Below are 12239 nucleotides of genomic sequence, written 5' to 3' on the forward strand. Positions count from 1 at the left end.
TCCAGGCAAGCAAGTAACGCCTGGCTTCAGTTGTTGTTTGTTAGCTTGCTTGAAGCTACTTATTTCAACATACACAGTCTAATAGTCATGGAGATCTGTATACTTCCAGTTCCTTGTTCTCTTTAATTCTCTCTAATTGATAATAATGCTTCTGAAGCCCTTTTTAATATATTTTTTTCTTAAATTTGCCTGAGGCAAGCCTAGGGCTTCAAGGACCATTATACTTTCTTATTGGGGGATTTATCTCCCAGGTAAAAGAACCACAATTCCTTCCTGGTGATGTTCAAGTCAGTTGGCACAGGGACTAAAAGAATGCGTTAGCTCCAAGATGCCAGAAAGGATCAAGGGATTAGCAAAGAAAAAGCTTTGAATTAAATGTGCAAGAGGATGTCCCCAGTTTGAAGAAAGAACTAGAAGACCTGCTGCAAAATGACAGAATTTAATAGACTAATGGATTGTTAGATAGTTTGTCAGCTAGCATAATTTCAAACTGGAGAGAGTAGCCCCGTGGTTATTTTATTATTATTATTATTGTTGTTCTTGTTATAAACATTTATTATTTTATTGACTTAAAATTTATAGGTCTGCAGTACATTCACTGTCTTTTGACTACGCCAAGAGTCACTCTCTGTTGCCTTTGCTTTGAAGAAGAGTATGAAGAAGGCAAGCTTCCTGCAGGTGGGAATCCCACATGTGCCTGTAAGCAAGATGTCATATTTCCTTCCTGTAACTTGTCAGTGGGATTTCCAAGGGCTTTGAGTATTCAAAAACCATAATGAGTGTTATATCTCACTGTCTAGAAACATTCTGACTTCTGACTGAGTGTTTTGCTTAATAATTACCAGAGGCCTAATAAGTGATGGAAAAAGATGTCATCAGCAGCAGGGTTGGTGCACACATATCAGTTGAAGGTGTCCTGTGTGACATCTCCCCACGGCTGGGCATCCCGAGGGGTGTCTGTGGTCAGGCAGGACAAAGCTGTGGGGTGGGGGACTTGAAGTGAGAAGCAAGTTGCACTCATGTGGGTGAGTGAAGGGCCTCCACACAGCTCAGTAATTCCCCTTTGAAAGTGAAGAAGAGCTTTTATTTCTACAGGTTCTAGGAATGGCTGTGGAAGTTTGGCTTGAGCTTTTAACGCCTCTGAGCTGGGCAGGACAGGGGCACAGTGACACAGGCTGTAAACAAATGGCTAGTGCTTGTAAGGACTTTTAATAAACCATGGGCAACACATACCATATAAATTGGATATCGAGAAAAGCATATATTTGCAAATCCATTTCCCACAACACAAATGCATGTGTCTTCAAGCATGCATACATAAACCCAAAAAACCTGAACTAATGCCATTCATAAAGACATGCATTTTCAAATATAAATACCCACGCAAAAAGGCTAGCTGTGATACCTGTGTATTTACTGTGAGCAGAAACATGAACACCATGTCCCAGACACTCTTGTGAAATAAATTTTGTCTTCAGTTTCAGTTTAATAGCTCAAGATCTTTCTGCCAGATGTATGAATGGCTTTGGAAGGAAAGACGTATGAATGGCTTTGGGAGGCAAGGGAGGGAAAATGAAGATGTGATCAACCTAGGAAATGGTTTTCGGAAACCTTCCAGCATCGTGAGCAAGCGAATGCAAGAGCACATTAGCATGGTGCACTGTCTGATGGATGTGCCAGAGGCTGGTTCATGGGACATAGGCTTTGTTTCACTGAGAAACAGACATTTGTGGGACGAGAGAAAGCAAATGGATGTAACAGACTCAACCTTAACAATTTTTAGCAGAGGCTTGTGAAATTGCACTTAAGAATGAATGGAGATTAAGAGTTGTCAAGACCAGAAATAAATTGATGGACCACAGTCATAGCTAATTGACAGTGACAAGTGTTCCTTTGCACTGTTTGGACTGGAAATGACATGTTGAGAAATTAAACTGAGGCCAGCACACTCAGTGTGCACACTCAGCACTCAGAAAAATCATTGTTTTTCAGCTGTTCTAATAATCTCTTTCAGAAATATCCATGCATGCTATATTATGTGTCTATAGCTTTACTTCTGAACTAGAAGCTAACAGACAAAAGCGTTGATTAAATGTGTGAACAATATTAAACTTGGAGACACTGTATATACCAAAAAGCACAAAAGATTTGTACAAAAGAAGTAGGGAGGCTAGAAAAATGGACTGGGAATAGCAATGAGATTTCAACATGAGCAGAGAAAAGCTGTTGTTACCAAAGATGAAATGTAGAGTTAGAAGTTGCAATGACAGAAACTCATTAAGATGTAGGCCTGGGAATAAAAGGGTGAGAGGTAATATCAGGGCTATGTAAACAGAGGCATTTTACCATCATACACAGATGTAACAGCTCATACTGCTCTTTATATAGTACCAGTAATAATGCACCTAATATTAACTCCAAATTGCAGGCACTCTGGTGTCAGAATGAAGGCAAGCAATGCTTTTGGAAAGTGAACAGGGTGCATGATTGGGGAAGCATCGCTCAGAAAAAGAGTCTGTTTGCAATGACTGCAATTATGAAGTAATTCTAGTAGGGACAGAAATCCTCATCAGATATGAGGTATAACCTCTGAGATACACCACAATGCAAGTCTGGGGCATCAGGAGTCTCTGACAAAAAAAGGTGGTATTTCAGGAGGAAATCAGGCTGCAAAGATCAGGATACTGGAAAGGCTTTGTAGATACTGCAAAGGTAATCCACTGGGATTAGGACTAACATTACTAACACAGGTAGGCTAATGAATGCAAGCCACTGCTTACAACGAAGGTTAGTTGACACAGAAGGAGAGAAAAATCAAGGGAAAGGAAGATTCGTTGTCCCTTTTATTGGGAGGTCTGAGGCTAAAAAGAACCCCAAAAGGAGGCATTTGTAGTTGCATGAAGGGTCTAGACTGGAAACAACGACTGTATGGCATAATGTGCATCTGAGACCTGATACAAACCCATCAGTCAGGTCAGTCTTTCCATTGCTTCCAGGAAACCTTGAAGTCCTCAGGACTGCGCTGCCCTAGTTCAGGTACCAACCAGACCCTGAAGTCATCCTGCTCGCCCCAACATTGCTCCAGCAAGCCTGATTTTCAAGACAAGCTGGTGTACCTCACCTTACCACCTTGGTGCCGTTCCTCATGACCTGCATGTCCACCATGCAGCCGCCCGTGACATAAGCAGCCAGGTTCAGCTCGGAGAACTCAGCCTAGAGCAGAGCAAAAGGACAGAGTGTTACTCAAGGGCACAAACATACAGACACAGACATAGAATTGTCTTTGGCTGGAATGAGCTTTTCCTTATTTTTCTTTCCTTTTTTTCTGTGAGGCAATGGGAGATCCAGTTACAGCTGATTTGCCCTGGAGAGACTGCAGAAGTATTTATGGCTCCCACTCTTGGGGTGTACAAGTATAAAGGATTAGGCTTATTGCAGTAATAAGTACTGCAGGAATTAAGAACGAGCAAGCTGAAAAACGCATACAGGAAAGAATAATAATAATAAAAAAAAAGAAGTAAGGTCATTTGAATTCAAATTCCAAGTTTCCACTCAGAAACATCAATTTTAGAATTATGTCTGAGTTGGCTGTCGTGCCACTGGCCAGCTATAAACCTAATACAAAAGATTTAAACCTAAATAGCTAAATAGCTGAAAAGCCTCATTAAGCTGCAGGAAGGTGATAAGCAGAGAAACCCACCTGATCAGGTTTACTTATTAAGATTTTAACTATCAGAGGGTTAGCAAAGCTGGGAAGGCTATTAACAGTACTGCTCAATTATTCAAACATTTTATATTTTCAAAGAGGTGTGACTTACAAGGCTGGAAATGTTGGCCAGGAATATTTAAGCTATGAGGAGCAAAAGGCAATGTACGTGAGGGTGATTATGACTGCAGTAGGTGTCAGTGAAGGTTAAGACACAAATCAGAATGATTAACTTGGGCAAGAGGTGTGATAATCCTCCTGCATAGCCACTGGCTCTCCTGCCCCTCAGGAGTGCCAGCAAGACTCAATGGTCTTAGTTCCCTCTCTGTAGGAGGAGAATGGCAGGATTAGCTGATCAGTGCTCATCTTGGTCTCTAAATCCTGATTCTGTTCTTTATGAGCAAATGAGTAGACCTTAAATTAGAATAGTTTCTTATTGTGACATGCAAGTCGTTCCTTTCCAGCTTGATGCAAACATACCTGTAGAGACTCAGAATCCTATATTAAATTAGTGCCTCTGTATACAAATACAACTCATCAGGTTTTCTTTTTTTGAGACAGAAAATTTAGTTGTCTCCCTTTGAACAGCTTTTTTTCCCTTTCCTGTAACGTGTTCTTTCAGATTTAGTATGATAGAGACTAGGCGGCAGTAAACCCCTCTTCTAACCACTGCCTATGCAATATCAGAGCACACAGATGGTTGCTAATGCTTGTAATTTTATTGAGATCCTTGCACTATTTAATGTTCTTTTGATACTTCTACTAGCTGGAACCAAAAGATAGTGCCAGGAACAACTTTTATACAGACACTCCCCCCAAATAGAAAAAAGTATGTTTTGTCCTCATGAATGTATGGAAAAAACTTGCCAATGGAGAGCCAGTGCACCTGTAAATGCTCAGAGGCCAGACGACAAATGAAAAACTCACTTCCAACTTTCCTTTTTTTTTAAATCCACCTAATTTTAAAGCAATGACCGTGGACTGGTGACCCAATGATGTAATGAGATTTCACGTCTGCGGCCCTGTATAAACTTTTCAAAGCAACACCCTTACATGATCTTACATCACTGTAACTCCCAATTACAATGAAAGGAGGGGGAAAATTCCTGTTGCCAGGAAATAAATCCTGCTTCAAGCACACACACACACACACACACACACACACATATACGAACAGAGGGAATGATAGTAGTTCAGGTGACTGGCTGGACTTTCTTATGAGATTGCCCAGTGTTGTCTTGGCCACAGCCATGCTCAGTGATCATATTGGATAAGAAACAAGAAAATATGCACCTCTAAAGGGCACCTGCTTTTATATATTTAAAAAATCTCAATAGAGGTAGGGAGGGGTGAGTCCCCCTTGATGAGTTTCAGCCAAGAGCAGATGCTCTGTGTACCATCAGTGAGCTCCCTAGCGGGTCAAGGCAAGCTCGCCAGCTTACACATTGCCTCAAGAGGCTCTATGGACTGAGGAGATGAAAGGATAGTTTTTCCACATCTGTATCTGCATATGCCTCAGGTGCCTCAGAGTCTGAAGGCAGAGGCTGACTGAGCGGGATCTGTGTTTTCATGTTTTTATGCTTTCATTCTGTAACTTTTTTCCACAGTGATTTTGTATTAAAAAGCTTAGCACTTTGCTTTGCTGGGGTTGGAAATGGTCAATCTTCATTTGATGGCTGGTACTTGCAATCTAAGTAAGTTGGTCTGACAGGCGTTGCCCCGAGTCAGACCAAACAAAAATGTGTTCAGACACCTAATGTCCAACAGGCCTGGGAATCTTCTGAGATGGTTAAGTACTTCATACCAAACTGCCAGGACCAATTTCAGGCCTGCTAATGTCAAGAGCCAAAAGAGAAGGAGAAATCCCCTTTGGCAACCATTTTCCAGGGGACCCTGACAAGGAGGGAGAAGACAGGATCTGGGGGACTCAACTACCTTGCCCCTAAAATATCCAGATATACCATCACAGCTGAAGGACAACCCTAAACTTTTCATGACATTTGCTCATGCTTTAATGTAGTAAGTTAAGGGCTGCTGCTGCTTTCATGTAGCTGCTTTGTCCCACCCAACAGACCGCTGCTAGCTGGCGTTTAGAAGAAGGCTGAAAACTTCAGTCAGCAGAAATTGTTTCCTGTTGATTTTCCAGTGCTCCCTGTATTTTTAACTTTGTGGGTTTTGTAGCCTGATGACTTCCCTTGGCTGGGATTTCAAGTCTGAGATCATCTCCAGCCTGAGTTTACCTTGCAGACAAAGAGGTCTTTGAAAGCCGTCTGTGCAGATAGTGTGACAGGTAACTATGCATAAGACAGGAGACCCCAGAGCCCCATGGTCTTGCAGAGTCATTCGTATTAGGACTCATCAAATAGAAGGCGGCATTATATTAGCCTGATGGTGTTTTATACTTGCTTTGCAATGGTGCCAATGTCTGCAAAAACATTCAGGGCAAGACTGAACCATGTGTGACAAACGTGACACGATCTGTCTTGAATAATAACGTAATACAGGCTTGTGGGAGTAGAAGTATTTCATACTTCTGTGAGGCCCAGACCTGGAGGATGCCCACAGATATTCTTAGGACAGTTCTGTTAATGCCTATTTCAGGTATTCAGACTCAGAAATCTCTCCAGATCATTTGAACTAAAGCTTAAGCTATTCTCATTTTCTCCCATCAGTATTCTCTAAGTGCTGGAGATCTTTTTGGTGAGCTATTTTAGAGTTTCTCTTTCTGTTTGTTGATAATAAAACAAGGAGGATTTTGTCTTTCTAAATCGTGCAGTATTAGAAACACCTGGCTTGGTAGCTATACCTATTAATGACTTGCGGGAAGCATGTGTTCAAGGTGGATTTGAAGCACTTTTCATACAATAACAGAAAGTTGTGCTGGAAAGACCTCAAGACATACCTTTCTCTCATTCCTAAGTCAGGATCAGGTCTACCTCTGCCGTTTGCAGATACTACATAGTCTTCTTACATCTTCCATAGGTGAGGAACCTCTTTAGGCAATCTATGCCTTAACAACCTTGGAAAGTTTTCCCAATATCCAGCCTAAATCTCTCCCCTTACATTTTAAGACTATTTTTTTTGTTCATTACTTTCTCTTGCAGAACCTGAAAGCTAACCCTTCCCTCTTCCTTTTTTTTTTTTCCCCAGACAAAACCAACCTCATTCCTGGAGCATTTTCATGTAGGTGATGTTTTTCAGCACATTGATTAATGTTGTTGCTGTCATTGGGATCCTCTCTGACACGCCTGCAGCTTCCTTGAGTTGTAACGGCCCAGACTCCCCCTGATCCTTCAGCAAAGACCTGGACATTGTCGAGTAAGAAGGCCACTCACCTTACATAAAATACTGCTGTCCATATGTTCCAGCATGGATTTCTCATATGTGCAGCAAAGTGACTGTTTTTTAACTCAAATTCTGTCTGAGATCCACAAGTCTGAGATCCACAACAATCCTTGCATTGCTTTGTCTAGGCTACTGACTTGCCTTCGGTTTCCTGTCTTGTGAATTTGCCATTGATGATTGATGCATAAAAGGGGGAGATTTGTCAATGTCTATAAAATCTTCATGGGAGGTAGTAAAGAAGATGGCTCCATACTCTTTCCAGTGATGCCCAGGGAAAAGACAAGGGGAAATGGGCACAAAATGAGAAACACTACATTCCATGTAAAACCAAGAAAACTCCCTTTCTATTGCAATGATTGTCAAACACTGGAACAGGTTGCCCAGAGAGGCTGTGGAGTCTGCATCCGTGGAGACCATGAAACTTTTATTGGCCATGGTCTTGGGAAGCCTGCTTTATGTGTCCTTGCTCAGAGCAAGATATTTGACTATGAGATATCCAGATGTGCCTCCCAGCCTCAACCGTCCTGTGATAAGTTTGGTATCTGGCAGACATCCTTAATAAACTTCTTGCATGTCAAAGGGGAAACCCAGGAAAGCATTCCATTTTGCTGCTTGAGCAGATGCTGAGGGTCAGTTCATCTTCATTGTGGCACAGGAATGCAGAAACAGGGATACAAGACAGGTTTTCAGATTTATGTTTTGGGGTCATGGTGGCTGATTTGTATTTTTTTTAAAGCAAGCAGGCTTGTCCATGCAGTGACGACCACATTGGGGTTTTCTGAGGTACTGAACTTTCTAAACCCTGCTCTGTACGTAAGTAGCTAAAAGGTGCTCTGGCTGGTTATTGCTTGGAAGGGAGACACAAGGTTGTATTAGACATCTGTGTGAATATTTGCATTTATACATGCATTTGCATATATACTGCACATACACAAAAATAAGAGCGGGTTTTAGCACTACCAGGGAACCTTCGTGCTTTCCTCAGTGCAACATGCTAAATGCTATAACACATACACTGGCTTTTTGGGCAATGCAGAGTACCTGCATCAGGATCCCATCTGGTAGTTACTCAGACCAGCCCTTCTCACCTGCATGGACATGGAAGAAGGTGGGTTGACCTGTGGCATTGGAGCCGCAAAGCTTGCAGGGCACTGGGTCTTTTGCATGTCTGGAGCTCCCCAGTCTCCACATATCCTTTGGCTTTTCCCTACCCACTGATTGTGCTCTGACCAAGGTTCTCCACTCTCCCAGTCTTGCTCCTGAAACTCTTCACCAACTACCACTACATATCTGTTTTGATCTCCCTGCCCTGTGACATAAAATGCAGTCAGGATAACAGGCTGGTCCATGTCATGGCTTAAGCACTTGGAATGAGGAATTACTACTGTCTACTCAAACCACTTACATTCCTCAGTGGATTTTATGCTTTACTTTTTGGTGGATCTTCCAATATGTACAAGGAAAGAAATACTTTGGCAGACACCAGACTGCATTCCTGTAACAGAGCGTTTCACTGCAACCATCACAAGCATTTCAGGGGGGAAGTAAGCAATCCCTAAATCCCACACAGGCAGAAGGGTGAACAGATCAAATGGATGTGAACGTGGGGGGGGGGGGGGGGGCTGGGGCTGTGTGGGCTTGGTGTGCACAATGCATGCAGAATTAGAGATAACACACCCTCACTCTCTATGTCTCTTTCCTGAGACACCATCCCCTTGGGAGGCACCTTGCTCCCCACCCACCCACAGTGCTGGGATTGCTCTCTGGGAGAAAAGCATGGAGAAGGTCCAGCTGGGAAGGGGATGCTGCTGTGTGGCTCTACAGGGAGTTTCCACAACTGCTCTTCATAAGTCCTGAAGACAGGATGCATACTCTTAGGCTGCAGACAGTGCTGATGCTGAAGGTCCATATACCTTGACCTGTGTGAGTGCCTTTTGGTGCATCAGCTCTGCCAGCATTTGGAACTGTGTATTGAATTCTCTTTTCAGAAGTGGTGTGACTACCCAAAAATGGGAGCTTTAGCAAAAGCACATTTCTAAATTTTTGATCCCAGGAAAAAATAGCTCAAAACCATGAACTTTGTAAACCTCCAAAAACCAATGGAAGGAAAAAAACATAATAAAACAAGAAGATACTATGTATGTAAGAAATTATTTTTTGAGTCATTCTTGCTGCTTCTCCAGGTCTCTTTACTCATAGTTTTTGAATGCTCGTGTGTGGCAAAGCTATGAGAACTGCTGTTGCTGTTCTTGAACTGCTTTTTGGTTTTCACTTGAAAAAAACAAACCAACCCTCAAACCTAAACATATAATGAATAAAAAATATGTGGTTATTTGAAGAGAGACTAATTTTACCTCTCATCACACAGGGGCCTATCAGACTTTATCTTTTGAAAGGACCACTTTCTGCTGCACATGAAAATATCTCTTTAGAACGGGAAGTACAATGGAGCTGGAATTTGTGATTTGTATTACAATTATCTTCTGTGAATGCCAAGTACAACTTTTTTCCTGACAATGCTGCCAATGGAGTCATAATCTATACCACAAGACTTTTCCAGAAGAATGTACATAGGAGTTCACTGAATAATCATTTCATGAAAATAGACCAGGCAGCGGGAACAAGTGGATGAGCTGTGCGAGAAGAATGTGTATCAGGCGGACAGACGGACCCACCTCATCACAGCAGGAAATGGTGGGAAGGAGACGGGTGGACAAACAACAGGAATAAAAGTTTAGATGAACCTTTTGGCCTCATCACTCCCCCTTCACTTTTTCCACCTCCCTACACCATCAATAAGTCAATGCCAGGAAAGATGTCTCTGCATATATTAAAATGTCTTTGGGAAATACTGAAGGAAAGGTATCCCAAAAGTGTCAGGCCCTTTATAAGAAGTGCTGTTTGCTTTCCCTGCTAGGTCTGTGCCCTCCTCTCTCCCTCCTAGGCTCTCGTTGGTCAACACAGTGCACAAGACTGGAAAAACCTATCAGAGCCATAGGGTCTAACCCCTTGCTACTACAGGCATGCTACTGCAGGCATCCTATCACAAAACATGTTCTTAAACCAGTGTTTATTAAAAGCAGCCATGTCTCCTTTTGTTTTTGGTGGGATAAACAAACCCAACTCTTTCAGTTTCCTTTCATAAATCAGGTCTCCATGGTCATCCCAGTGACCCTGCTCTGCACATACTGCTCTGTGGGCATCTTTCTCCCAGACAGATGGCGAGCATCCAGTCATCTGGCCACCACCCACAATGTCACAGTCTATCCGATGGCTCAGCTCTCTTGCCCTCTTCTGTTTGTACCCGGATGTGCTAGGGATAAACAGCCATGTGGTGTCCACCTTATACATGTGGCACACCTAATGCCTGAGAAGCCCCTCATCTTGGGTATGTTACTATCCATATGAGAAACCCCGGAGTCATATGAAATCCTTAGAGCATGCAAAGCTTAATTTTCTCTGGGACAGGGCAGATTGGGTGCGGAAAGCTGCTGAGTTACTACCAGTTGCCTCTGGGGATGAAAGACAGAGCATAAGGCCTGTGGTCTAATTCCTCCCCTTCCTGAAGACACTGTGTTTCCTGTTGCTCTTCTGGCAAGTGAAGGACTGAGAAGAGAAAAGTAAAATTAATTTTGGGAAAGACTAAAAGCATGTGGTCAGCTCCTGTGGCACTTCAAGATTCTTCTTTAAACTCAGCTTTAGAGCCATTTAATCAAACTTACACTTTTTATATGTAAAGGAATTTTTCTAGCATTCATATTTCTAGAGAAAAGAACTGAATATGTATACACAGCAGTTCTCAAAGGTAGAAATCATAAGACAAGTAAAAGCAACAATATGGATCAAAATCTGAAAGAAACTTATTTTTAGCATAAAATAGCGATAGTATTTTTAGACTCAGATGCTTCTTAAAGCTTAGGGGTTTACCCACGCTGACTAAAGCTTAAACCATCAGGATTTTAATGGGAATAGGTCAAACAGATTTAACTTTTTGATCCGTGTTTCATTCAGTCTGAAAGAGTGTGACCAGCATGTCAAGTGAGATGATTCTACACCTCTACTCTGCTTTCATGAGACCCCGCCTGGAGTACAGGGTTCAGCTCTGGGGCTCACAACACAAGAAGGACGTGGACCTGTTGGAGCGAGTCCAGAGGAGGGCCATGAAAATGATCATGGGGCTGGAGCACCTCTCCTATGAACACACATTGAGAGCTGGGGTAGTTCAGCCTGGAGAAGAGAAGGCTTTGGGAAGACCTTAGAGCAGCTTCCAGTGCATAAGGGAACCTGAGAAATCTGGCGAGGGTTTTTTTACAAGGCCATGCAGTGACAGGAGAAGGGGGAATGCATTAAACTGACAGAAGAGAGATTTAGATCAGACATTAGGAAGTTCTTTGCTGTGAGGGTAGTGAGGCCCTGGCACAGGTTGCCCAGGAAAGCTGTGGCTGCCCCATCCCTGGCAGTGTTCAAGGCCAGGTTGGATGGGGCTTGGAGCAACCTGGTCTAGTGGAAGGTGTCCCTGCCCGTGGCAGGGTGGGTGGAACTGGATGAGCTTTGAGGTCCTTTCCAACCCCAACCATTCCATGATTTTATGGATAACTGTCATTGCTATGGAAGGAATTGTAGTCAAAAATTATCCAAATAATCAAAATGCAATCCAAACTGCCTTCAAAGAAAAAGGGGCCTGATTCACTTGCACTTGGTTCTCAACTCTCCAGCCCTCAATCAACCCCGCATCTCTCCCCTTGCAGTCAACAGGGAGAAGGCAATGCTGTGCATGCCTGGGTTTCAGTCTAGGGCAAGCAATAATAAATCCCACAGCCTCTAAAGCACCTGAATAAATATGTTTCGGGTGTTACACTGAAGGTTGGAAGAAACAAAGGTGGAAACAAAGTCAGGCTTCATGTTCATTTTAAGGGGTGACAGGAAACAGCAGAGTCTGGAAAGAGTGTGCCCACTCTCATCCCTTACAACTCTCTCCCCTATTTACAGGCACCAGGCAGTGCTCACAGCATTTCTTGTCCATTGCTTTTCACTATTGGTGATGGACATAGCTGAACAGCAAGTACCTTCGGGTGGTACCAAGGTCATGCAATTAATTTCTGTGTTACTGAACCATTAAACCTTCTTTGAGAGTCCATAAAATCTATTTTCATACAAACTGAGATGTACAGAAGCAGCTCCCTGAGCA

At 42.8% G+C, this 12239-nt stretch overlaps 1 protein-coding gene across 2 annotated transcripts in view; it reads right to left on the reverse strand.

Moving 5' to 3' along the window:
* SYN3 (synapsin III) overlaps positions 1-12239 on the reverse strand; it is a gene marked incomplete at both ends in the record, with an annotated part of 176309 nt that overhangs the window by 146515 nt on the left and 17555 nt on the right. For both annotated transcript variants that reach the window (XM_080612029.1, XM_080612028.1), the window contains one exon: positions 3122-3213. In XM_080612029.1, coding sequence (XP_080468155.1) covers positions 3122-3213 — 92 coding nt within the window. The remainder of the gene's footprint in view (positions 1-3121; positions 3214-12239) is intronic.

The sequence above is a fragment of the Psittacula echo genome (genome assembly GCF_963264785.1).
Source record: "Psittacula echo genome assembly, chromosome: 1".
Lineage (NCBI taxonomy): Eukaryota > Metazoa > Chordata > Aves > Psittaciformes > Psittacidae > Psittacula > Psittacula echo.